Source organism: Halyomorpha halys, unplaced genomic scaffold (genome assembly GCF_000696795.3).
Source record: "Halyomorpha halys isolate HHAL.00 unplaced genomic scaffold, Hhal_1.1 Scaffold106.1, whole genome shotgun sequence".
Classification (NCBI taxonomy): domain Eukaryota; kingdom Metazoa; phylum Arthropoda; class Insecta; order Hemiptera; family Pentatomidae; genus Halyomorpha; species Halyomorpha halys.
In genome coordinates, this window is record NW_027111449.1 from 1,842,797 (window position 1) to 1,868,775 (window position 25,979).

The 25,979-nt window shown below is 30.2% G+C and overlaps 3 protein-coding genes across 4 annotated transcripts in view; 1 reads left to right on the forward strand and 2 right to left on the reverse strand.

The window, feature by feature from the left end:
• Positions 1-143: 143 nt before the first annotated feature.
• LOC106677639 (guanine nucleotide-binding protein subunit beta-like protein 1) lies at positions 144-3,377 on the reverse strand. Of its 2 annotated transcripts, none has more exons than XM_014415676.3 (3): positions 3,181-3,377; positions 1,273-1,416; positions 144-970 (listed from the first exon to the last, which is right to left on the reverse strand). In XM_014415676.3, the coding sequence occupies exons 2-3, from the start codon at positions 1,414-1,416 to the stop codon at positions 152-154; spliced, it is 963 nt and encodes a 320-aa protein (XP_014271162.1). In that variant the 5' UTR covers positions 3,181-3,377; the 3' UTR covers positions 144-151. The 2 variants fall into 2 exon arrangements, with proteins under 2 accessions (XP_014271162.1, XP_014271161.1); XM_014415675.3 differs by lacking the exon at positions 3,181-3,377 and adding an exon at positions 2,028-2,870.
• A 1,534-nt stretch (positions 3,378-4,911) lies between these two features.
• Positions 4,912-6,452, forward strand: LOC106677638 (proline-rich protein PRCC). Its single transcript, XM_014415674.3, has one exon. It carries the CDS (start codon positions 5,181-5,183, stop codon positions 6,261-6,263), a length of 1,083 nt encoding a protein of 360 aa, XP_014271160.1. The 5' UTR covers positions 4,912-5,180; the 3' UTR covers positions 6,264-6,452.
• Positions 6,453-9,048: 2,596 nt separating this feature from the next.
• LOC106677625 (uncharacterized) overlaps positions 9,049-25,979 on the reverse strand; it is a gene marked incomplete in the record, with an annotated part of 37,087 nt that continues 20,156 nt past the window's right edge. The window contains 13 exon segments of the mRNA XM_067049436.1: positions 9,049-10,555; positions 10,751-10,905; positions 11,593-11,679; positions 11,805-11,988; positions 13,105-13,214; positions 14,477-14,585; positions 15,374-15,514; positions 17,458-17,612; positions 17,710-17,777; positions 19,755-19,806; positions 19,884-19,949; positions 20,028-20,187; positions 21,519-21,724. Coding sequence (XP_066905537.1) covers positions 10,273-10,555; positions 10,751-10,905; positions 11,593-11,679; positions 11,805-11,988; positions 13,105-13,214; positions 14,477-14,585; positions 15,374-15,514; positions 17,458-17,612; positions 17,710-17,777; positions 19,755-19,806; positions 19,884-19,949; positions 20,028-20,187; positions 21,519-21,724 — 1,776 coding nt within the window.

The window sequence follows — 25,979 nt, forward strand, 5'->3', positions numbered from 1 at the left end:
TTTTAAATATTATTAGTTGTAGTTATTAGTAAAATTTAAAATTTAAAACATACAATGCAATTTTGTAACACACTAATGACTCTTCCCCGCGTCGTAAAACATACATTATCACATTCAGCTGAAAGGGCATATAAATACACAAATAAATATATTATGTTTTATTTTTAACAAATTCATTCATATATTCACAATACAAATTCCATAAGCTTACTTTGGTGTCTTTACCACCAGCTATAACTAAACCACTGTCACAGAAAGAAAGATTCAGGTTAACAAATACAATATCATCAATAGACCCACTATGATGTGTTAAGACTGCAAGCAATTTTAACTTTTTCATTGTGTAATACCTTAATCTTCCATCCCAACATCCTATCACACATAGTTTTCCTTTTTCATTAATGGCTACAGAGCTGACACCTGGATTAGTAATATTCATTTCTCCAACAATGCTTATTTTCTTATTATCACATAATTTAAACTTCAATAATCTATTGTTATTAGTTCCCAAAATCCCTTCACAAGTAAGATCACAATAATCAATAGCCATAGGGCAATCTTCAGTAACTTTAGTTTCGTATAAACAACTCCAATCCATATTCCATAAACTCAGTATACCAGATTCATAACAAACCAAGATACATTTTATAGAATTTATGACTTTAAGGCACATGATTTCTCCAAGTTTTTTATTAGCAGCTTGAATGATTTCTTTATTACTGACAAAATCATACAAAGCAATACTGCTCCCATTACTGGGCAGAATGATAAAACAGTCAAGCAAACCCATTTTGCAAAATCCACAATAATCATGATTCAATATCTTCTGGAGTTTCCAAACACCTTCAATATTTTCTTTCCAAAATTTAATGCTCTCTCCTTTTTGTTGTGTTATAAAAATATTGTTGTTAAAAGTAATACAAAGGCAAGCTTCATTGCCTACTTCATGTTTAATCTTTTCTCTTTTTAACTAAAAAAAAAAATTAAATAAATCATTTGGAATTGATTCTTTGGTACTAGAGTACAAAACCAGCTCCAGTGGCAGGAAATTAAATTATTATAAATGCTTTAATTATATCACACAGCTGTCAAATTCCATTCTTTATGCTCACTCAAAAATCCCCAATGGATCGTCAGTAGAGGTCAGCCTATACTAACTTGCAGCATTCTGTATAAGTGAGTTTTGAAGTCCCTGCCAGCTGTAGCTGGTTTTATACATATGTAAATATCTTTATTTTTAAAATAACCATTTCAACATTTTAGAAATGTTACCTTTAGATCCCAAACATGCACCTGCCCAGAATTCGTGCCTACATAAAGTAATTCATTGGTTTCATTAATAACTGGCAAGATGCAGTGTACTGATTTCATATTCCCTCGAAATGAATAAAGAGGCTCTGGAGGAGGACCGGGCATCTAGAATAGAGTATTAATATTTGAAGTATTCTATAGTTTTACATTAAAATAAATAAAACATTAAAATAATCATTAATTCTAAAAATTAAAATGAATACTTGCAATATAGGACTCCAATGGGAGTCTTGGCCAAAAAAAAAAAAAAAAAAAAAATGAATGTTTAAAATATCATGAAAATTTCAATTTTATTCATGGATCCATTAAATCACAGGCTTTGAGACTAATAAGTAGAATGGGGTTCATACAAAATTGAATTTTTAAATACAATCATGATTTAAACAATAACTAGTTAACAAACTGTTTAAAAACAATTTAACAATAATAACTATTTCATTCCAAAAAAATGAAAACATTCTATTATAGCAAAAATAAATCTAATAAAATTCAATGTGAAGAAGCAGCGTTGGTTGTAACCCCTTTTTTTTTAAATTTAATTTTACATTACTCAATTTTTTATCTTAATAATGGTAATTTAAACAACTTAACTACTGAGTAAATAGTGCTGTATAATTTTTGTTAATCTTATTTCAATACAAAGATTATCTTAATAGCAAGAATAACATATTAGATACAGATACAGATAATAATCGAAAAGTAGATTATACACTGACCATTTTATATAGAATATTTAGTTCCCTAAGATAATATCCTGAACCAGTGAAATAATAATCGGGCATTTAAAATAAATAAGTGTTTAATTCATAGACACTTCTAAACTCTGAAGTGGGTTGCAAATAAATAAGATCATTTGGTGCATAAATAATTAATTATAGTTATAAGTTATGGTCAGCATTATTAATAGTCTCAAAAAATATAAATTATTTTAAATATTATAAACATTAGTTCTGTTTCATGAAGTAGAAACGAGTATTAAACTGTATTAAAGGGCAGGTTTAAGTCCCCTAACTCAAAACCACTCTGAAAAGGTAGCATCACAAGTGGTTGGACATATCTGTCGTATGGATTCTACAAAGATATTGGAGACTCTCACAAGGAGGGATGTCCTAAAGTAATATATCAGGAATATATCCAGGATTCCTCAACCAAATGAAGATGTTAACTAGGAAGTGAGAATAGTGGTTCTGCTGATAAGACGTATCTCGACACTAGTAATGGGAAAGGATAAGAGGAAGATAAAGAACACACAGAAGTGTTGTTTCAGTAGAATTTGAATAAGATTACTGTAATATTTACCTTCTAAAGATAATTAATTGCAAAGGTAAAAAATAAGAATGGCTTTTGTAACATACAGAGTACTATTATCCAATATTAACTTCACCAAACAAATATGTGGTAATTTTGTTTTCAAAGCAACTCTCAATGTTCATTTTATATTGATGCTCAGTAATATTTCAACATACTGGCAACCATTTATAAACTAGTTATAAAACTTAATTTATGTTCTGATGGCACAAGCCAGCATTGATTGTCATTATAAATAATTATCAATACTGATACCTTTTAAAGGTATTAAATGTTAAGTTCTCAGTAAAATCCCAATCACAAAATAAACATTTAAGACAGGAGGAAATAAAATCAAAAACACTGTTTGAAAGGAAATTATTATATTATATTATAAAATTGAAATATATTTATTAAAAATAAGCAACAAATTAAAGCTACAATAAAATGTATGATAATTAAGGGAATTATTGATGATGGTACACACAAATCAGTTCTTAATAGTTTATTGGACAATCGAAAATCTATTAAAACATACACAAATTATTAGATATTTTTAAAATTAATTTAAAAAGGCGAAACCTTAAACAGATGTCGTTCTGGGATCTACAAAAAACAAACTTATGGTCAATAAAATGGTTTAATTTGTTTTAAAACAGCTACTAGCCAAGCATGGAGGTAGGAAAAATATAGATAGCTTTTAATTAAACAAAACTAACTTATACGTGGTACACAATGTGGGCCATTCTCATATAAACTGTTGCTTCGAAATCTGGAAAAAAAAAATGATAAATTGAAGTACATGGTGGCTTGATAGTACCTTTCTTTAGGTCAGAATACTTATATACATTCAAAAATGACTACCCTAATTTTTAGAACAGATAGGTTACGATATTAAGACGAAAATGTAAGTGTATAAAGCATAATCGCTACGGTTTCATATTATTTTATTCTTTAATTTTCGCGGTCAAAGCTGCATTTTATCCGAGTTTGCTTTCCCACCATTTTTTTCCCCGCTCATTTCTCAGATATTTAGAACATTGAACAATCTCTGGGTTAAATCAATCCTGTGTTCTCCGTGTGTAAACGTATGATTAACCAAACAAATTATATCGGGCTCCTTTCCTTATTACTAAAGTCAGTATTTAAACCAATTTTTTTTATTGTTCAATGCTTGTACTATGCACGAAGCAGTTTCCAATTCTATAACAATTATGAGAAACTCGTTCAAAGAAAACAGGATATTTTCAGAAAACTCTGCATTTCGTTACGGTTCTGTCCATTATGTTCACGTCATCTTCAGTGAATTCCAGGTCAAGACATCGAACACAAACATCTGTACTACTCAAAAGATACGGTAAGATGTTAATGAATACATCATTTATTTATTGTTATTTACAACTGTATAACATATATACAACAAGTAAATTTACTGTTGGTGAGATAGTGACATGGTGTGTATCATGTCACTATCTCATCTATGTGGAGAACCTACCCATTGATAGAACTCCAATAATGAATACTAAATTCAAGAAGAGACCTATTTCCCTTTTTCTTTTTTTCAAGGTAATTTCAAGTTTTTATATTTACCTAACTACGGAATATTCACAAGAGTAATACATTTAGCCTGTCTGAAAAGGTTTTTTGAACAAACGACTCCCCTGATTTTCTTTTTCCATGACCCACTTTATAAAGTGGGATTCCATAAATGTTATGAAACAATTTGAGATCTAAATATCACATTATATTTTTAGTTATATTCTCGGCTTTTTTTTTCTTAATGTTCGGTATTAACACCTTGATAATTAATAGTTTGGGTTGACGGTGAAGTTCAAGGGTTTAAACATTTTTAATTAATGAAATAATATAATTTTAAAATACCAACTAAAACAGTCTATTTTCTTTCACCATAGTTTCATGTCATGGGAATTGCTACATGTACGTTTTTTAGGTAAAATATTTCACTACTGACGAAATAAAATTCCATTTTGTTCTGTTTTTGGCAAATCCGAGATACACATTTTCGTAGCACTAAAAATTAGGGTAAAAAATTAGCAAACAACAAGGCAACAAGAAAACCAATGATAACTTCGTGCGAGTACAAACAAGAAGATTGCTGTGTGCAAACAACAAAGATGCTCTAAGCGAACAAGATGGTTCTTTATTGTTTCATTTGCAGAATTTTTGCTTCGGTGGCGTTAATACGTAAGAACCAGAATGACCTATATTGTTATAGGTATCGAGATTCTGTAGAATTAGCATAATTACCATTAGCCATAAAAGGACAATAATAATCACTTTTCCTGCTAGCTTACACTCCATTATTCTCCTTGGTCCAAGATTTGATCGCCTCAACTTGAACGTTTGACGAAGGTTACGTTAGAGGATTACCTTCCAATCCTAAGTTGTTTTGATCTTGTTCTGTTTGTTTTAACTTGTAATTTTACAGTTTTGTTTAGTTATTTGAACTATCGGTCTCTGGTATACTCCTTCTATCTTTTTTTTTTCTATGAACAACGGCTATGATAACTATTAGTGTTAGTATTTAAGCTTTTTTGTTGTAGTCTTATTGAAAAACTAGTATGCCTTTAGTAGATTACGGCTCATCTGATGATAGTGATTCCGACTCGCCTTATGATGAAAAGAACGATAATGAATTAAAAAAACATGATCTATCAAAAAATAATCAAGAAGAAGAAAATTCAGCACTGTTAAAGGAAACTTCCAATGATTCCAGCTTAACTGAAGCTAAACTTTTTGCACAGTTACCAGTTCCCAAAAGTACTTTTTCTCTTGGTGAGGATGCATTAAGATTACTTAGCAAAAATAAGAATCAACCTGTCAAAATATTGTTACCATCACTAAGTGATTTACAGTCAGCTGACAATGAAGAAAGCAAGAAGAAGAAACCCTCTACAAAAGGATCTGGTTTGTTTGCTTTGTTACCAGCCCCGAGAAATGTCAATAATTTTGTACCTAAAAGTATTACTAATAAATTAAATAATTCTAACAAACCAAAACCTTTTTCGAAGGTTAAACAGTTGCAGCCTACAAAATCAACTGCACAAACAAAATATGATGAAGAAGATGATGAACATGATGAAAATCCATCATCATTCTTTTTCTCTGCCAGCGATGACATTGCATTACCTGAAGCTGCCATTGATGAACAATTTACAGATCTTGAGCAAATTAAAAATAATAGTTCTTTGATGGCACAGTTATCTACTACTGTTGATATGCCTATGACTAATTCTGGTATAAGTTCTGAAAGAAAATATCCTTCATATTCAGAAAGTGAATCAGAAACTCACATGATTGAGGCCCAAAATAATCAAGATTTCAGTAATTTAGACGATGAAGCTATTGAAAAACTGTGTGGTACTAGAGCTAGAAAAAGAAAAGGAGAAATTCCCGAAGAAGTCATTGATATTAATGTTGATTCAATGGTAGGAGATGCATACATGTGGCTATCAAAAGATTTGACTAAAGGGCATGAACATAAGGGGTACAAGAAAGCCAAAAATCTTTCAGTCGTTGAAAGAAGAAAACATCAAATAACATATTTGGCATCACAAGCAAAAGAAAAAGAAATGGAACTCAGGAATCAATGGGCTAATAGTAGAATGACACGTAAGCAGACTCAATCAAAATATGGATTTTAATCCATTACTTCAGTTTTACTATTACATTTCCCTTTGAATAAAAATGTAATAGTCACAATGGTGATTAATGTTTTTATAGATTTTTAGTTTTGTATATCTTTATACTACTACTACCTCCTAGGTAATTTGTTGAAATAATTAATAGAACATGTGAATATCTGTAAATATATCTTTTATATAGCCAATTTACTTTAACCTGTTTAAATCGCTCTCATAGGTTCATCATGTAACATTTAACATGTAATTATAGAAATATGGTAATTATTGTAGTACTCCTACTTTCCCTTTAAGTGTGGTTTGTGGTTCACCTGATTTAATAAGTGAATCATTTTTTTATTAAGACTGATTGTATACAGTATTAAAAATCCTATGAATTCATATTGGAAAAAATAATCAGGGTACTTTCATTTTCATAAGATACACTGATGTTTTAACCCAAATATGGAGGCCTTCATCGGAGTGTGTTTGGCAGTGGTGGATAGACAACTATAGTTGTTTGTCCTGAAACATTGGCATAACTCATGAAAATGACTTCATCCTGATTATTTTTTCTGATAAAATCATAACAGTCTTCAAAATGAATCAATTCAAAAATCCTTCAAGTAATGCTGGTTCTATTTTCTTTTTCTTTTTTAGATAAAAATATATTATTTTTCAATTAAAAAAATTATTCAATTTGAAAAGTATTCAATGTCCCTCAATAATTTTATTTAGTCACGGGTTTGTTCTATGCTCGAAGTTGGTTAATTTTAAATTTATATTAAATATTTTTAACTCAAAAATATTTCTTGTCAATATTGTTAATTAATTTGCAGTTTTACCATATTTCACTTGCTCAAGTTATGGATTAATTAATTCATTATTTGTAGTGTTCATTAATTTACAAATTATTAATCCATTGCACTCGAGGACTCCAGAGCAAAGCCATTTAAAATTTGTCTTCAAACTCGAGGGCTCCACGATGTAGATAAAGCAAATAATTTTTAATCTATAACATGAGGACAAAGACAAGTTGTAAAAACTATTATGTTTATGATATTTCGCTTTTGGTGACGAATGACGATCGTTACTCGCATATTATTACGCTGGTAATATGAATGAAAAAATCTTCGACTGCAAAGGGTTAAATTATACAACTACTATTATTATTTTTGGTGAGTTATAACCAAATATAAGAGCAGAAAATTTCATTTTGAGGTTAGGAATTAAAAAAATTATCTATTGAAACCAATTTTTGGTTTTGTCCTTAAAAATAATAATTTATTTAATTCTCTATCTATTATTTGTGCTACAATGATTTACATATTATGAAGGAAATGGTCAGAGGTGTGGTCAAAAGAGAACAAAAATAGTTAAGAACTAATTATTTGCCAATGTTTCGCCCCTCTTTGTAGAGCTTCATCAAAGCTGTTCAAATTGAAAAATATTGAAACAGTCACTTTAAAGAATCCTATTTTCTCTTTTAGGAGACCTATGTATTTAACTTTTTCTAATCTAAGAATTCTTTTTGAGATGTCTTGAATGGTGCATTGATGTTTTAAAAAATTGTATAGATTTTTCCAAACTTTAATTTTTTATTTTTTAGGACACATCACAACTTAAGCAAAGATATTTTATTTGAATTTAATCACTCCAGTAAATTTTTTTATAAAAGTATGGTTAATTTGAATGAAGGAGACAGTATTATATTCATTAAAAAGTGCCAACAAAATGTCAATGTTTGAAAAGGCTAATTGTCTTAAACACTTTCTAAAAAATAATGGTTGGCAAAATGTATTTTGCTACTCTACGACAATCTGAGTTAATCAATTTGGGCCTCTAGAAGAAAAACGACTACTATTCAACTAAATAAGTACTTATTAATCAGAAATTAAAAAAAAAAAAAATGATGGTATGGTTGTTTCAAAGGTATTTTCAAATTCACTGAAGTTCATGTGCTATGGAAGTTGCAGGTTGTTTATTACCAATACTAAAGACTTCTATACAACGTACTAAGAAAACTCATTTCTATACTGAAACTTTTTCATATGTGAGTGCCCTGTGGAAATTGCTCTCTGGTGGGGTTTTTGATAAGGGATTTTTTTGAGCAATGGAGTTTCCGACCTAAGCTCCATTGAAGATGGTAAGAAACTTGACCCCTATGGCCTTGCTGTAAGATACTGGAGATCACCGAGTATTTACTGTACCATCAATGTGGCGAGGTTCTACATTCTGATGAAGAGTGGTCTATCTCAATGACCAAGAAGAAACTTGACTTATTTAAGGCTTTTGTGTATAGGAGGAAGGAAATGGTTGTTTCAAAGCACTTCTAAGGTAGGGGAGAAAGAGATGCTGCTGAACAGACAACGGTGGTTTTACTAAAGAACAGCAAGTTGTGGGCACGGCTGACAATAAAAATGTAAATTGTTTGGATTACAACTGTGGGACAAACACCTGCATTGCCTAAGAGGTAGGGCAGAATGATAAGATAAATAAATTATAATAATAAATTTGCGAACAAATATTTTTTTAAAATCAATCAACATTTTGTATTATTTATTTGTATTTGAAATAAAATGAATCATGATATAGCCTATATTACCCTTTAATTTAATTGTAAATGGAATTGGAATATGAAATGAAAATATAGCATTAAAAAAAAAGTACATGAGAAGTTTTTAAAACAGAGTATGCACATCTAAAAAATTAAAAGATCATTTATATATAAATTGTAAAGCAAAGAAGGAAAGGTATACAAAAGGATGGTATGGAAAGGGATATAGTTATGATAATAATACAACTGATATGGCTTGTAAAAAAAGATATATATTTAATCTGATAATATCTACATATTTACAGAAACAATTATAACAATAAAAATTGTCATAATTTTAACAATCCTTATGTACGCATGGTAATTTGAAGAGTTTTTATTTATTCATATAATCTTTTGTTGCTTTAGTTAGTTTTAGGGATAATATAGAAGAGACGAGAAAACATAAGATAATGAAAAAAGTCATACAGTCATCTGTTTTATCTACTGGTCTTTAGTCAGTAGCAATTCAAGGTATTAATGGAGTTGCTAACAATGTTACTTTAACAAAACTATGAAAAAATGAGTTTTGAAAAAAAATTGTAATGCCTAAAAATTACTTGTTTCCGAAAGAATTGCTACTAATTGTAAGTGAATATGCCTTCTGAAATTTTATTTTGTTTTTTATGTTCCTATATCTCTAGCAGAAAAATCAGATATAAGTTTTGAAGTTCTAAAAGTGCAGTTGAATTATTAGTAGCTAACAGCTCACAATCCAAGAAGAAAACATTTGGTGCAGTAAGTGCATCACATAACTTTACCACCTTGGAAGAAGAAAATTTTCAAACAATAAATTTTTATTTTTGTGTTATTATTCATATTTTTGGGAATCTCGGGGTGGAAATAAATAATATCAACTTTTCCTCCCAATACTATAGTTATAGAATACAAAAGTTAAAATTGATAGTGAGGGATCGGACTCACTGAACTGTTTCCGATTTTCCATTTTCTAAACTTCTTTCTTTGTTTCTCCATTTTTCACCATCAGTTATTTATGAAATCCTTTTATAGTCCGTATTTAAAAAAATTTTTTTAGCTGTTAAAAATGCAAAATAGTTAATTATTTCAAATAAATAAAACTAAATGTACTTTAGAGGAAGATTTCTTGAAAATTTGACATTAAGCTCTGTCAAACTATTTCAATAAGGACAAAACCTTGTTGATCTCTAAGTTTTACATTGACATATTGGGTTTAATCAAAACCGTTAAAGCCATGGTGAAATTCAGTTTTAGGATCCTAAAATATGTGAAAGTACCGAGTGTTAACTTATAATTGATCTACGCGAGGTTAAAGTGGGAAAAATAGATTGGGGACCCAAATGGACCCTTATGATTCTTAGCATTTCCAGAGGCCCTTAGTATTCAGAGTTTTAAAAAAATTACCTCTGTTATAACAATAACTGTTAAAATGATTTGTTGTTAGATGCCGGACAGACATTAAAATTGTTTCTCTGAAGTTGGTACCACTGAATAGAGTTGCACATGTGGCTTTTGTTTCTTCTTCTTGGTGAGATAGCCCCTCAGCTGAGGTATTACTAGTTTGGGATCCAGCTCTGATGGATCTTGCACTCCTGTTATGATGCTGACAATGCACGCTACAATCATTGCTACAATAAACCCTAATAATCCATAGTACAAATAAGAAATTTTGTAGAAGGCTGGAACCTCATCAGAGTGGAATACCATTGTCCCTTCACCTGGATATCCAAATCGGGTTACACTGAAAAAAGAAAATATCTCTATTTAAATTGAATTTTACACAATATTATTCAAGATAAATAGATAAGAGGTGGACTAAAGGAAAATAGGAAACTAAGTGTAAGCGTAGAATTATAAGTTTTCTTTCATTAATTCCTGTTATTTTAAAACAGCTTTGTAAGTGTCTTAAAAAAATTATTTAAGATATAAAACTTACTTTAATCCAAGAGACTGTGTGATATTTCCAGGACAATTTTCAATTGTAGTTACTTTGGTACCATAAACTATGTGACCTTCATGGCTGTAATAATGGGCACCAGCGGCTAGCCAAGATGTTGTAACGATGCCTGTTAAGCCCCCTGCCAGAACACCCTGAAATTAAAATTTTAAATTTATAATATTTCTACTTTTAAAATGTTCAGAATGGAATTTTGTTAATAGTAATAGAGTGTCTGAACAAATTTCACTTCCAAGTTAATATTTATTACTCAGTCTTGACAATTGACAATTACAAAGTTTTCAGTTAAAGTTTAAGTTTGTTCCAGTATTCAGGATCACCCCCCTCTTCCCCAACCACTACATCTTTTGCAATTTTGATTTGATTCTCACTAGGCCACAATATTGGCATTTAGTTTTTCTATTGAGTGTATTGTTAATTTGTGTACCCTTCTCTAGTTCTCCATTACACCAAACTCTTTAATTTCCAAAGGAATGGGGTATTTTTTTAATTTAATTTTTTTTTTTATAGATTCTGATACTAACTTGGATTTTATTTTAAAAATCCGTATTTGGCACATTTGTGATCCAACCCATCGGAAAGGACTGCAAATAATTTGTTTCGTTTTTTTCCAATTTGTGTTCAAACAGTGTGGGGGAAAAAAATTCAAAGATCAGAATGGTTATGGAATTCAATATTCTGTAAGAATCCACTCTTAACTGTCCAACAAAATTAAAATGGCTACCACAATGAGGAGAATGTGAATGTGAATTTTGCAGACAGACACTCCATCTGTTATTTTATTGTGAAAAAAATCAGACTAGGTAAATGAGTAGTTTTACCTTGGTATTGCCCCATGGAACAAACATCCCAAAAGTGAATATAAACAAAGCAACTCCATTTGTGACACCTTGAAGGCTAATAGATATCTGGAAACACAAAACAAATAAGGATTTAATTAATGATTATATTTGAAACATAGAGAACATATTTAAGAACCACCTTGATATTAGTAGCTTATTCATTATTTTTTCTTTTTAATTGAATTTATTACCTGGATTATTGTTCCCAATTGTTCCACAACTAAGACCAGCAGGGTGCATATAATACCGAACACAATAACTATAGTCTTCATTATTAGATTTGCTGTACTGTCTTTTGTATCTAATGGCATTAATGGTTTTATGAAATCTTGATATAGTGTTCCTGCTACTGTGTTGAGACTCGTTGACATGGTACTAACATACAACAAAAGTTTTAATGTTCTATAGATTAGAGTTGGGCACAGATATTAATTTCAATTTACAGGATGTTTCTTTTAAGCGTAAAATAGAAATGTTTCTTATTCTCAACTCTGTATTTATTTTACGGCATTATTTTCCTTTAGCATAAGGTATGATTTATTTAAATCAATTTTATTTTGAATGGATAAAGGAACTTAATATTAAACCCTAATTTTACTTATTCATTATTAAGACAATTTTCTTACTTTACATAGGCATTTTTAAGGCTTAAACTAAATATTACTTACTTTGATATGATTATTTTTGCAATACAGTAGATCATTATTTTAGTTATAACTCACCTGTGTCAGTATGTACTTTGTCTTTTTAAAAAATAAATCTTAGATCAACAAAATGCTTGGCACAAAATAATTTTTTTTTTTTAAATAATACTAGATTTTTTTTTCTGCATTTGTATTTGAAATTTGGTATTGTTCTTAAAGAAGATATTAAATTTATTGTAAAAAAAATAAGAAGATATTTTTTCTCTTCCTAATGGGCCTATAGGGAAACAGGGTGAATTATTCTCCCCATAAGGCTAGGTCTACGATACTTTTACTGCAATTTTCAAAGTTTCCATTGGAAATTGAAGTCTAACATTCTTGACTTGTTTACAATAAATATTCAAGTTTCAATCTGCTTTGTTGAAGAAGAATTTGATTCCTTTAGATATGTGGCATGAGGTCAACTTAAAGTTAAGACTTGACCTTGTGAGCCATGATTGGACTGAGGAGATTTAAATGAAATTTGCATTCATGAGCAGGAGAAACTTTAAAAAACTTCTTATAATTCATAAAAAACGTTCAATTTTTTTCCTACACAAAAATCACTTGACATTTAGTATCACTACTATCTTAGCTAGGCTTGAAATATCTTTAAATAATTGAAAAAACACATTCAATTTTCATAAGTAATATTGTATAAGTAACAGTTTAGAAAATAAATGATATCAAAATAACAGTAATTTTCCATTATTTATATAGTCTCAATAAAATATTATATTAAGGACCAAACTAAATGCAACAGACAAAAAAAAATTAATTTTTTGAACATAATATGTTTTTGAATTACCTTAGTGCAGTGCACACTACCCCTGAGAGAAACATACCAGCTAGACCGGGGTATTCTGCAGCCACATCCATTACATAAAATGGTAGAAGTTGTCCTGATTTCTGTATTTGCTAATTGAGGAAAAAGAAAATTATATATATTTTATTATGAAAAAAAAGTAAGAGATTAATGATTATTTAACTAAGGTTAATTATCAAAACTTTAGAAAAAGTGATTAGACGAACATTACGCGAAAATGGAAGAGTGCAGTCGGAATGAAACACAAGTCCTGGCGTACGCGGACAATATTACGGAAGTAACCAACATGACATGGAAAGACTTTACTAAAAGGAACAGAGGACCGTCCGTAGCTCTGAGGTTAGGCGCAAGTCTGAGATCTGCGGGTTCGAATCCAGCCTGGAGCGTTGACTTTTTCATTAAGTGGCGGTCCCACAAAATGAAAAACTTGACTCCCCACCATGGTTAGAATAGATTGGTCACCTGCAGATAACTAGGTGAGCATCACCTTCGCTGTGGATTGCCTAAAGAAAAAAAAGAGGAGCAGAGGAAATCGGCTTGCTAGTAAATGAAAAAACAAAATACATGATTCTTTCCTTCGGAAGTTTGTCGGGGGGTGCGGTCAGCAAAGAACAACATAAATAAATATGGTTTTGTTTATTTATGTTGTTCTTTGCTGACCGCACCCCCCCGACAAACTTCTCGAAGCATTAATCTACACCTCATTAAAAATATATGATTGTAAACCGAAAAATCCACACTAAGGACATGGTCTGCATGGACGGCAAATCGTATATTCGCAAAAATAGACAGTTTCAAATACCTCGGCTCCACAATAAATGATAAAGGGACTAATATAGATCAGCGTACAAGAAGCGCCAGTAGAGTCTTTCCTCTCTGTCCATGTTTGCTTTCGATATTCCATCCCTACTTTGTAGAGGTTCATCTGATAGCAGAGCTGTTCAAGTTGATAGCTTTAGATACTAAATAGTAGTTAATGAAATAAATAGTTGTTAACTATTTTTGTTTTTTGTTTTTTACCGCAATCCTGACCGTCTTACTCATATTTGAAATAAATAATAGGTTCCTTAATGCTAGTGACCAATAAAAATACAAGCATCTAAATTTTATTTGTGATTTAGTCATTTAGTCATGATTAATCAGTCGACCCTCAAGGTTTCAATATTGTCTGCTTAGGTAACCCTTCGTCGATTAGAAAATTAAAAAAACTGAATATGTACATGGATGCTAGAGGGTAATGAAGTCAAGGTTATGATTGATGATAAGTGGTTATTAGATTGATATAATGTTCCATTGAAATATGGGACTAATTCCATCGTTATTGACAAATGGAATCAGCCTGAATAAGTATTACCTTCGTAACCATAGGATCACAATCACCATATTTAGTATACATTATCAAGCCAGAGAATGTCGTCACGAACTTGATGATTACTATTCCGATGCACATGATTAAAGCCACCCTAAAAAAGATATATCAGTGATATGATAAAAAATTAAGTTTACGTTATAGCATAAGTGTGTAACATTTTAGACTTTATAAGGTACTATTTTGCGTTTGTTTTGCTGCTCTAATATAAGGATTAGTCGAAAGATTTTTATTCTTCAGTTTGGATCCAAATCTTGGAAATATTGTTCATTTCCTTAGTAAAAGTGGAAGTAAAGTAACGGTTTTACAAGTAATTAATGTTTTGTTTGTAACAATTGATTGACAAAATTTATTTTCGTTTTAGTATTTTGTATTTGTATAAAAGTATATATGAATGTATAATAAGTATATAAATATATAAATTTAATCGTAAGTAAAAAATTGTATAGTTCTACCTTATAAACAGTTTCAGCCTCCACAAAAGCCCCAGTAATTAAAAGTGTTACAAACACATATTTCAATTAATATTTATCATTTCTGTATGGTGTTTTGGCAGCGACCGATAGATGCTGCCTATAATTGGACCATAATGCCTGTACTTTATATATGTACTAAACTGAATAAATTAACAAAATAAAAATTAACACTGTAGAGGGAAAGAATAGAAGTCATTGTTTTCGAATTGACGTATTAGGAAAGAATACTAATTTGTAAGTAGTTACGCTAGGCTAAGTTTTGTTTGAAGAACAGGGTACGTCACGGCCAACTTTATCAGTACATATCTTGAGTTGTCTTTAAAAGTACACATTGAAATTGCTATAGATTCATGCTACAGCTTAATACTTAAATTATACATTTTTTTATGAATGTGTGAAGTCATACCATTTCACATCACGATAAGTAGGAACTGAAATGTATCTCTGAACGGTGCCAGGATGGGTTGCCAATACCTTGAGCCAGTTTGGTATAGATCCGATACAAGTTGTCCAGAAGGTGTTTCTCTGGAATGGATCAGGGTTCATACTAGAAAGAAAAATAAACCGTTCAAACCGAACTTACAGAAAACAAAAATACCAATTAATTTCTTTAAAAGAATATTTTTCACCAATAGTGAATGTAATGTAACAGGTATAAAAGGAATGTGCAATCCGGGGACAATTGACTTTCTTAAATAATTTTGCATTTTGTTAAATAATTGTGTTTCCACAATAATTTAAGCGATAATGACAACCCCTTTAACACAGGTATACCAAAAGCAACTTTTTGAAATTTGATTTAATAATTTTGACTGTTCTTTATGTTTTTAGCGGATGAAACTGAAAATGAATTTCTTTTTTCCCCATTACATATAATTTTTTTTCAAAAGTAATATATAAAGGTCAATAGTTGTATGTTGATATATTATGCGCAGCCACACGTCAGCTGATTTTGATGATGCTTTTTAATAAATTTTCAGGATTTTCTCGGGAAGGTTATAAGCTATTCCAATTTCTCCGGTAAAAAAAAATCCAATTTCTACGTTAATACAACCGTCTGCTCTTTTAATCTACATTAAGAAGATTTAGATTTAATACTCTTATAAGTGCGAAATATTGGTTTCAAATTAAGGAAATCTTTTCAAACATTCTATTTTATACCTCCGGTTCTAATTTGTTTAATTAGATTCTGATTTGTGCCCCCTGGTGCAGTTTTTAGAGCCCAACTATAGTGTAGATTGTTTGAGTCGTATTGAAGTTATTTCTATTATTTTTTTTTACCATATATTTATATAAGACAATTGAATCAGTTATTAATCCACATTGTAAATAACTAAATATATTAATTGATATTACACATTCAATTGTATTCAATTAATCTATCTACATCCATAAATCTAGCAGTTGCAAAGCATTGCTCCCTCTGCTTGTTCTTGATACATAATGCCAGTAGCACGAAAATCTATCATTGCACCTAGATTAGTTACTTAACTTATCTACTTCAAATTTCTATGGTATCTAAAGAGTGTTGAAATATACAAAATGAAACAAATCAGACAAGATTAGATCAATTTGAATTTAAGATATAAGGTCATTTATTTATTAATGTATTTATTTTAAAATATTTTATGCCCTTCAAATATAGCAAATGTATCTTCTTATTTTGTTAGCCCGACAGGCTCATAAAGCAGCTCCTTTTATTATTTTTTTTCAACTAGTACTTTCCATTTGTCTCTCTTGTTTACATCCATTAAATATAGAAAGTGTATACTTTTTCTATTCTTCAGAATAAGAGAATAATTGTCTTACCAACGATGCTACAATATTGGACTGTTGGTAAACTGGGGTTTCGTGCCTGTCTAGGAAAATGTTCAAATAAATTCAATCTCTCCGGCAAGCAAGAAAATTTTAATTTTCATAGATCTGTTTATAAAGGATTTTGTAGGGCATTGAATCAAAATATAAACAGTCTTATATTTTAATTTTTTTTACCTATATTATTTTTTCCAGTTTTATTTTTAATTTTGTATATCAAATTAAAATTCACCCTGTATTGACTATTATATATATATATTGTCTACTGTCTATTGACTATTGTCCCATTATATATGAGTATAATTTGGCATATTTTAACCAAAAAAAAAAAAAAAATGAAGTCACTTGGTGAGTACGTTAGGAGTTAAGAAAACTTATATTGATTTCTATACTGCGAAACTGGCATTATATGTCATGAATTAGCAAAAAAAATTCTCTAATTTTCGGATTCACCAGACCAAACAATCAAGTCAAAGTTTTGTTAGGGTGCGTTTGTAATAGGCGATAACATAACTTCGTTTTCCTTTAACAACTGTTTTCTCAGAACATTTAATATTAAACAAAGAGAAACATGCAGACCATTCTATACTTACTCGAAAAGCTCTATCCTCTATCATAAAATTCTGAACATTTAATATTAGACAAATAGAAACATGCAGACCATTCTATACTTACTTGAAAAGCTCTAGCCTCTCTCTCCTATCACTAACTTCGATTATTTTCGACAATCCTCCAACACTTATCGTGCCCAAAATCAACACTGTAATTATGGAGGCAATTGTGAAAAGGCTTTGGAGAGCATCCGACCACACGACAGCCTTAAGTCCACCCTAAATTTTAAATAGGAATTATATTAATAACCTATATTTTATATTAGATATATATTTACATAATGACATTTCAACAGATAGATATAATATCACTTACGATAGAGGTGTAAAAAATGCACACTGCACATATTATTGAAGATAACAAATGAACTGACATTCCTGTAACTGTTTATTAAAAAAATTATTAACACCAGTTATAATACAATAAAGGGCTAAACATTATTATACAATGGTTTATTATTGCTATAAAGTTTTTATATTGATAAAATTAATCCTTTTGTATATCAAGTACAAAGTATTTTTTTTTAAGGCTTTGGTATGATGATTCAAAGCCCTTGATATTTACCTCTACCTTCGTCAAGGCCGAAATATGGGAATTTTGACAAGAAATGGATGGAATGAGAGTTGATTATGATGGATTATGAGGTGTGACTTAGGTGCCAAATCTCAATAAAAATAGTTTCGAAGAAATGCTGTAGATGGTGGATTGTGAAAGTTTTTGTATTCTAAAAGTAAATCTCTCATTTTAAAGAGGTGTTAATTTTTTTCTTAGTCTATTATTAATGTTTATTTTTTGAAATAATAAAAAAATCAAAGTATCCCTGCTTTTCTTGAATAGTGGCACATGTGAGAAAATATTTGTATTTTATTTAGAATTGGACGTATTCCAAAGTTAGCACCGTAAACTTGTTTTATTTTCTTTATTGAAGTCGTCCTACAGACCTTCCTAAAGCTATTTGAGTTGTTCTAAATTAGCTCCAGTTTATGGTATAGTCTCTCTAAATTATCTCCAGTTTATGGTATAGTCTCTCTAAATTAGCTCCAGTTTATGGTATAGTCTCTCTAAATTAGCTCCAGTTTATGGTACAGTCTCTCTAAATTAGCTCCAGTTTATGGTACAGTCTCTCTAAAAAAAAATTATTGTCAGTTGTGCCACTATTCCATAAAAGCAGCAGTATGATTACAAAATTTTTTTTCAGCGTTTTTGATGGTATAAAATTTGGAAAAAATCGTCGTGGGCATCTGAAGCATGTGTTTTCCATTCCAACTTCTGCATACCGCACCCAACCTTCAGTTCAAAGATAGTTTTGACTCGAGTTTGAAGCAGTCCAGTTGCGTATTTACCTTCAATAATTAATAATAAGTCATATTATGATAAGAATTAGGAATCTGAAAGTTCGGAGCTGATCAAGAATCTACATACCTCTCTTCAAGAAAAATTGTCAAAATATGAATCCAAAATATGAGAGCAAGGGATAATTCGAAAATCTGGAAAATTGAGATTTTGAAAACCTACTTCAAACTCAAAAAATTGTGATTTTAAATTACAAAAAGAGGACCTGTCACATGTTCCCCAGTACAAATAGACAACAAACCGTTTCCGCAGACCATTTCAGTAACATATCTAGGATTGACATTCGAGAGAAGGATGACATGGAGCCTCATGTTAAGCTTATGTTAAATAGGTGACTAAATCTCCTTTTCTTTACATTTCACAAAGGATCCGCACTAATATTGAGGCAGCGACTCCATACTTAAAGAAACCCATTTGGGTACATTTTTCGAGAATCTATGGAACAGCCAAAAAAAAAACAACACACATAAACAAGCTATAAATGTTTTAACGAAAAAAACACATAAACAAACTATAAAGTTTGCAACGAAAAAACTACGTCCGACTGCACTATCTCCACGGTATATTAGTGAAAGAGCACTAAACAAAATTGTTCAAGACCATATTGAAATATCATACAAGATATTTTATGAAAAGCTCCACACCACATCTGTTCACAAGATATAGCTGCAACGAATACTCCCAACAACACTTACCGAAGACTAATAAGGAGCTGGATAAGGGATCTCCTAAGAAAACTAATTAATCGATTAAATGGGTTTAGAAAACTTAGTGAGGAGGAGGTACCAATGAGTCACTCATTCTATTGTTATAATTTATCAATATATCACATTAATTGGTTCTCATTAACTATATATATATGCATTTCATCACACTTTATATTGTATATATTTGGCTATGACTTTATATTGTAGATAGTTGGGATATCGTTTACATTTATGTATTTTACATTACAATTGACAATATATATGCCGTATTATATGTATAATTAATTTAAAGTATCGTACCTTGGTTAAAGGCTAAGGATGGCACATAGATGACTACAGGAATATATAGTAACTGCAATGGAAGAATAAGTTATGAGTGAAGATAGTTCATTTAAAAATATTTATAGAAAAGTTCTATGTATATCTTACCAAAGAGAAAGTAAATATGAACGAAGCGAGTAGCCTCACGCTGCGGTTGAATCTTTTCTCCAAGTACTATTAGAAGAAGACAATTAATATTTATCACATTTTATAAAGATTATAAAATGTCTATAATAGTTGAGATTAACTTACTTCGAAGAGAGAGTTATATTGGAGATGATACACGACTGGAAGATAGAAGTAGTTGAGCAAAAAGTAGCCGATGACTACTGCAAAGGTAATTCCTACCAGCTGGGTTCCGTAATAAAACGTTTCCGCCGGAATACCCAATAGGCTGATTCCGGATATAAAACTGAAAACATAACAAATAAAACTCTTTATTTTAGAGATAAAAGTAGCGCTAATCCGAAGTTATCGAGGTCAGGCCCATTTCGGATTATGCGAAATAATTTTTAAAATAAACATTAATTACATGATAACGTGAGATTACATAAATATTATTATTACTTGTGATAACATAGTTTATTTTACAAGGTGTACCATACATAACCAAACCTTGGGAAGAAATGGGTGATAAGAAGGAGACCAGTATCTTTGATTAATTTAAAATGACAAGTATTTAAATATGTTTACTAAAAAGATGAAGTTTTTAATAAAAATGCAATATAACTGCATAATTGGTCATTAAATTTACAATTATCAATTATCTCGAAAAGGAGCTTTATATTGCTAGAACCTTCTATCACATGAAGTAATTGGAGCATATTCAAACTTGCTTTTTTCCGAAAGGATTAAAACGTTTAATACTTCAAAATTTACTTTTTTTTATTTTATTTTTTCATAAGGTACCTATCAAGCTTGTTTTTAGTTCGTTGCAAAATAGGCTGGATTTTTGGTTAGATCTTTTCAAATTTTGGGTTGATTTCTTCTTCAATTTTATCACTTGTGATTAGTTTTTTTTGTCTTCAACTGTACTTCTTCTTTTTTCTCATCTACCTTTATTTTGAATTTTTTTAAGGTAGAATAACAAAAATAACAATTGACATTGTAATAAACATAAATTGTTAATTACCTCAAAAATATATAATGTAAACATAGAAACAAACTCGAAACAAGTAATTCATAAATTTGCTTAAACAAAAATTATGAAAAGTTCCTACTTTTTTTAAAATGTTTAACTTTTTTTTTAAGTTTTAAAATATAAATAAAATAATAATTTAGCCAGTACGTTGTTTATTTCTTTAGCTTACTCAAAGTTATTCAAAAACTAATCTGGGGGAAAATTATCTCATACAATGTCATTGATCCCCCTACTTATATCACATACGTCATAAATAAAACATCACACAATCGTCATTATATGTGAATACGTCATATATAAAAACTGTGTAGACGTAAATTTACTCTATTATGACAAGACACACATATAGTTCACTAAACAAACAAATATTGTATCCATTGAAACAATTTTGTTAATTTAATTCAAAACTAATTCGTACCTTTCGTATTTCTTGTCCTTGATTTAATCCATTTGTTCTGTCTTTCTAATCTTATTCCCAGCTTATTGTATATTTATATTAAAACATTTTACTGAGTTTCTATAATTCCTTATTTATGTAGATTTTAATAAAAAAATTTCCGATATTGTTTTTTAAAATGAAAATGTTATCAGTGATGACTTACCTTGCTATGAGGGACATAGCTACTGGTAATACTGACATTGACCTTCCTCCGAGCATATACTCGTCAACAGTGACCTCTTTCTTTGGTTTACATCCGTAATAAACGCCTATAAGTGCGGATGAGGCGAGCATTCCAAAGAATACACAGTATTCAGCCCAGTTGAATAACTTCAAACTGGAGACTAGTTTGTCTTCAGAACTTTCCATCTACAAATGAAAATTGAAGGTTATGTACATGGACACAGATAGGTGTCTTCAGGAGAGGAGCCTGTCCCCCAAGACATACTAAGAAGTTAAAAAAAACAATTGAAAACTTGTAATAATTTTGTCAAAATAATAATGGTTCTGACTGAACTCTGATTACAATTGGATACTGTTTTTAAACTTATACCTGATGTAATATTCCAAGAGGAAGAGGGAAGAGTTGGCCTTCTAAGGCATCTGCTTGACTCATAATAATAATTAGTTAGTATACCACTGGTTATTACCGACAATGAGACATAATATTTATGTGTATGAAAAGTTAATTTTTTTAAATGAAAAAATTAATTAAGGATTCCCAGATTCTGGTTTGGACAGATAATCGTAAGCAAACTAAATGCCAAGGTTTATAAAATTAGCTGATATTTAGGGATTTCGAATCTGTGGAAAGATGGAAAAGTCAAAGTATATTATAATTGGTAAGACTAAAGCTAATAAAAAAATTATTTAATTTTAACTGTAATGGGCGCTGAGTATCATTTGCTTTATAAAAACGGGACTATAATGTTAGCTACATAATTGATGTAAAAATTATTGCATTGATTCAGAAAGTGAAAAAGACTCCAGTTGAACTTTTTAGTTTGAACTCTAAATCGACGGACATAATATGCATATGATATGTCAAATTGTAAGCAGGATGAAAACATGCTTAATTTAGTAAGCAAGTGTTCCGTGTTAAACTTATTTAGGGAAAAGTATTTATTTGAATCTATATTAATTGGAAAACTGAAATCGATATTTCAAATTGTAAATGTTGGAATAAGTTATTTTCGTACATAAAATGTGCTTTTAAATATAAAAAAATTTTATTATAACTAAATGAAAAGGACGATTAGGGATCGATAAGCCATAGAAAATCTCTTTGGCAAAGGATACATAACCATGTCAGTATCGAATATGTGTTTAATATAATATGAAATATGCAAATAAAGACACTTTTTCTATTTTATTTTCTACTAAGATTTTTCAAAACCGTAGGCTACGTTTTTAAATTCTATTTAATAAATGGTTTTATTTAATACGGCTGTTATAACAACTGTTAAAAAATATCTCATTTCGAATAAACTTTATATTGCTATTGTTAAACGGGTTTTAAATTTATTTCTAAAGCAAATGTTTGTGTTTAGGCCTAATATTTTTAAGCGTTCTGCTATAGTTTTCTATCTTTTTATTTTTCTCTACCATAAATTTTTTCACCCCACAGAAACTGGTCTCAAGGATAATAGTAAAATTTAATTTATGTCGTTAAAACGAACTATTAATTTTTATTTCAAAAGGGTATTAATCACACTTTAATTTTTATTTGCTTGAAATAAGAATTTCAATCAAATTGTTTTATTTCATATTTTTTCCAAACAGTTTTCTTTAAATTTTTTTCTGTCAAATCTAAGAATACTAATTTTTGAAATTGTTTCGCCAAAATAAATGACTAAAGAAGTTTTAATACAAAAAATAATCACTGTTAACAATGTTTATTTTACCTAGATTACAATACATTTGTTACAAAAAAAAAAAAAAAAATGGAAAGCTTTTAGAGGAATTTTTTAAATGGAAGTAATTTAAGAGTCATAAAAAACACTCAGTATAGAATGAATAAAAAAAATGCTTCTATACACTCAGTTAAGTCAATTTAATTTAATTAATAATATTTTCAGTAAACTATTTCGTTTAATTAAATTTAATAAACGCATAAAATTCTTGTAAATATAAAACCAGATTAATGAAATTTCATCTAAATGTACAATGAATTAAAATTCAATTATTGTTATAATGATTTTGTAATAGTTGTAAAAATATCCACAATTAAATTTATCAAAAACTATTTTCTTTGAACTGTGTATAAAAAATAAAATTGGAAGGCCCGACTTTAAGCACTTGAGACTTATTAAAATTCTGGAAGTTTATATTTTAACCACCGTCCAGTAAAATTGAAGTCACCCCTCGTCTTCAGCTATGCACATTTAATTCGTTCAACAAATTTCAATTTCTAATAAGAATTACATGAAGTTCGTTATAACATCTCAAAAATTAGAATTTAATCTAACCAATATCATATTATCTGTTTAAGATAATTAAAATTAAACAGGAATTCTGTAAGGCCAATATTTATTTAAGCGCGGTTTCAAAAATATTTTAAAAAAAATTATTATAGCAATTATATCTAAATTTTAAAAATGATCCAGTAACGGTAGTTATGGTATAATTTATTTAAAAAGTTTAATAAAAATTTCGGATCCTGATTATCTGGTATTAATGGATTACTTACATTTGCAGTTGAAGTGGAAGCTGTGACTAGCTTTTAGTTATGCACCGAGTGTTATTAGTACTACTGGGCGGTCTCTACATATAAAAGGAATCACTGTTTGTACTAGGCCGTGTACACAGTCTATAATAAATCACTCTCTTCCCTGAAACCAAAAGATAAAATTATTAGGAATTAATTTTTACTAATGTCAGAAGTTTCACCCGTCAGCTTAATTTCTCTTAACAAATAGATATACTACTTACTTTTATCAAGAAAATAAAGTTCTAATGGCTGTCTAAATTTTTGTATGCATTTTGATCTCTCCTTATTATAAAATGAAGTATTTCTAGTCACCCGCTGGAGATATTTCATTTTAGGTGCTGTGACTTTATTCCAGTGCCAAACGTTTACTACCATTAAAAACGGTAGATAGGTAGATGGCATCGAAGATGTGCAGTTTGACATTTCATCTCCCTTTTCCTACGACAGTTTTACTGAGCTAAACACCTTTATCCTTTTTTTATATCAAACTTGCAAGATATGTGTATGTATCGGCTGTTTCTAGTATTCCTTCCTTGCAGCAAATTATCACTTCTTCTTCCTCTGGGCTAATATGCATTACCTTGGTTTTTATTTCCAGCTTAGCTTCCCACTCAATAACAGCTTGCTTTAAATTTCCGTTTAAAACAAAAACAACATCGTCGGTGAAAACCAAAAATTATCCTTGCATTATCCTCATGTTCCACCTTCCCACAACTGTTCGTGTTGTCTTCTGTTTGCATAGTTTTGAAATCTCATACATAACAAAGATAAAAAGGAGTGGACTAAGGCTTTCACCTTGTTTAACTCCTCTACTCATGTCAAAGGTCCAAGATTTTTTTCCGTTTATCCTAATCATACCTTTTTTGGTTCATGTTATACTCTCAGTTTAATGGGTTCATTTTTTGACTCTGATGAAAACTACTTTTCTTTTCTGGAAACCGGATTAAAAGCCGTCTTAATAAATAAATGCGTTTTTCTTCATCTAGCATACTTTCAACAATATCACGTTTTATTCCCACAATAGAGCAGTAAAGATTATATAATATTTGAGGGAGAAATATAGACTTATAGTTTCCATATTCCCATGAACTTCTTCCGTGTGGATCGGTATGATGATATCACATTCCCATTAGGTAATTAACTAAAATTAACACCTTATAGAGCTTTCAGTAGATCCGTGCCTCCAGACATCCTAAGTTCCTTTAATCATTTTTCTAGCTTCTATCAAACTTGTAGACTTTCTTTTTCGCCACTTTAACGACTATTTTAACTTCCTTTATTCTTCTGAACTAGAGCTTCCAGTTGGTTGCACTCTTAACCCTACAATATTGTGTTTAGTCTGTCTTGTTCCTTGCAACCACAGCTTTCACTAGGTAACTCCACTACTTAGTCCTTTTACTTTTGTTGGAGGCCACTTTCACTACGCCAACATTCACAGTTATCTCGAGAAAATCTTGTTCAAAGTCGATAAGCCATTGATTATTTCCGTCCCCAGGGGATGACTTCTCTCTCAAAATGGTTGTGTCCAGAACATCCTCTGTTGGAGCATACTTGAATGAAAGTGACCTTTCATATTTTTTGTTTTAAACCTAGAAGAGATGAGTTCCCATTCTTCTACTTTCGCAAACAGGCTTTCTGTCATGGATGTGTACTGAACTCAGACCTCCTTGGCAGACCTGAAGTCAGTTGGCACTCCTGATAATATCAGCAAGTTTAGCCGCTGTCCTCCGTGGCTTTGTTCCTTAGTTTGCAGATTCCCTTTATCTCTATCCTGTACATATCCATCTCCTCTACTATTTAAAATTCTTTGTCAGTTATAGATTATCTATTATCTGGGTTTAAGGTTCTTTCGAGTGCCGCATCGTAACTTCTTAAATCTTAGAATCTCGCTGAGAATCAGGATCTTTGTCCTGA

Coding starts and splice junctions, on each gene's coding strand:
- LOC106677638 (XM_014415674.3), top strand. CDS start 5,181: ATGCCTTTAGTAGATTACGGCTCATCTGATGATAGTGATTCCGACTCG.
- LOC106677639 (XM_014415675.3), bottom strand. CDS start 2,093: ATGCCCGATTATTATTTCACTGGTTCAGGATATTATCTTAGGGAACTA. Junction 1,417..2,027: donor TAAATATTCTATATAAAATG/GTCAGTGTATAA, acceptor ACTCTATTCTAG/ATGCCCGGTCCTCCTCCAGA. Junction 971..1,272: donor TGCATGTTTGGGATCTAAAG/GTAACATTTCTA, acceptor TTTTTTTTTTAG/TTAAAAAGAGAAAAGATTAA.